General features: G+C 37.3%; 1 protein-coding gene across 1 annotated transcript in view; it reads right to left on the reverse strand.

Annotated features, from left to right (window-relative positions):
* Nucleotides 743-2301, reverse strand: part of LOC105172188 (E3 ubiquitin-protein ligase KEG) — a gene marked incomplete in the record, with an annotated part of 15709 nt that continues 14150 nt past the window's right edge. The window contains 1 exon segment of the mRNA XM_011093550.2: nt 743-2301. Coding sequence (XP_011091852.1) covers nt 1238-2301 — 1064 coding nt within the window.

Genomic DNA, 2301 nt, shown 5'->3' on the forward strand with positions numbered 1-2301 from the left:
TAATTTATTTCAATATAAAATCATTAAGCATAATAATTAACAAATACAAAATGCAAATTTTAATTATAAGAATGATTTATTTTGTTTAATAGTATCAATTATATTTAGAAGTGAATTACAAATATTAGAACTCTCTGTATCAATTAGAATAATTATTATCAATTCTTTCGAAAATATAATTGTATATAATATTAATGTTTTAATGATAGAAATACAAATCAAAATTATGAACTTAATAATTTTTTATAACTAATAAATGATCTGTTCACCTTTAGATATATACTTTTACATTATAGTGTATATATATATATATATATATATAAATTAAAATAATTACATAGATACTCCTTGAGATCAAGCCTAATTACAAAATTACCCCCTAACCTTTATAAAACAACAAATACATCACTTGAGTAGATATTGATGCAATGAACCCAATGAGTATTTGTATAAAATGTTGCTACTAAATAAAAAAATATACTTATAAAGACCTCAAAAAATATACCTAAAATTTTAAAAAGATGTCTATCCTATGTTTTTCGCATCTTTTCCACGTCATTGTCTTTGCACCCGAGCACTATAGATTTTTCTTTTTGATTAATGCATTATGTAGATCTGATGCTTTGTTTTGGTTTTACCAATACAGATTTCACATATTAGCAAAGTGGGGTTGTAAAAAACGAGATCATCATTTCATTTTGTTACATTAATGATGCAAATACAAAAGATGAAGAGACTCTTGTTTATCAACTACAGGAGGAAGCTCTATGTAGTAACTCCTTCAACCCACCATAACCACTTACTAAGCTATAATAAACAAGTGCAGCTGAGAATTCACAAAACTATAAATCATTCAGACTAATACGGTGAAAGTGCTCTTTTTATACAAATATAAACCAATAAATACCCCAACTATACCTTTATTTGTATATATACTCTACAGCTCAAATAACTTTCTATAGCTCAATGATATACGATCACTATATTAAGGTAAGCCGAGCTGACCTGGGCTGAGCAATTGCTTTCCCTGTATCCCTCGTCTTTCCCCTCTTTCTTCTTGCTGTTTATCAACAGTTACAGATATATGTGATCCTTGTCTCTTCCACCACACTCATGGCGGTCAACTCGAGTAAGTTTTCTTCTGATAGCTATGCAGTGCTTCTTACCTTGTCAATGAGTTGAAATGCCAAAAACTGATGTGAGGTTAGACGACGTTAGGCTACACGGGTGGGTTGGTTCAGCTCTCTTCAAGCACTATGTCAGCAGGATCTCCAATCCACGGCCGCCCTTCTCGCCACCTAAACTTAATCCTCAACTTCCCGTTTGCATCTACACCTACTACCTCACCTTTACTAGCATGAGTTTCCATACCCCATCCCCACCGAGGAGTCACCAATCCATCTTTAATTCTCACCTTGTCCCCCACTTTGAATGGTCTTATTCTTTCCATCTCCCATGTTTTACAAAGCCATAGCCTATCCATAAAGCAGAATGCCACCCAAAGATCTTCGTCTTCCATGCGGTGAACCACTCCAATACTTGAATGGGATACATCTCCCCACTGATGAGTAGGACTGGAAACGTTTGGCTTGACCCTAACCCAATCTTTGACACGGAGTTCCCTTTCCTCAACAATCTCCACCTCTGAAGGATCCAGCACCCAAGCTCTGGAGCCAGCAGGTGTAAATATTCTCAGCTTTCCATCTGCATCGATCGCTGATATAGTTCCTACACTTGCATGATTGTGTCCTGACCACCCAAACCTTGGTTGCTTGACAGAATTCTTAACTTTAACCCGCTGCCCAACGATGAGCTTATCGACTCTTTCAAGATCAGATGTATTTCCCACCCATAGTTCTTGCTCTCCACAGAATCCAACAAAAACTCTTCCATCCCATTCATTTTTCTCGTATCCAATCCCTTGTACAATACCCACACTACCAGGCCAAACAGATTTCCAACTACTTGCATTATCTCTCAATTTCACCCACTCTCCCACCTCATACATTTGCTCGACTTCAAGGTCTGCAGGGTCCCCTCTCCACAATCCTTGTAAGCCATAGAATGCAACCCTAACCTCTCCATCAGCATTTACACCAACAATAACACCTCGAGAATCAGGCTGGGCGCCTCTCCAGCCCCATCTTGGCTCAACCAGTCCAGTTCGGAACTTTATATGTTGACCAACTCTAAGTGCAGGGACCTTCTCGACATCACTATGATGAGTGATCCACCTTCCCTTGCGGAAACAGCAAGCTAGTTCCAGATATCCAGTATCCTGTACACTATGAACAATGGCTA

This window comes from Sesamum indicum, linkage group LG10 (genome assembly GCF_000512975.1).
Source record: "Sesamum indicum cultivar Zhongzhi No. 13 linkage group LG10, S_indicum_v1.0, whole genome shotgun sequence".
Lineage (NCBI taxonomy): Eukaryota > Viridiplantae > Streptophyta > Magnoliopsida > Lamiales > Pedaliaceae > Sesamum > Sesamum indicum.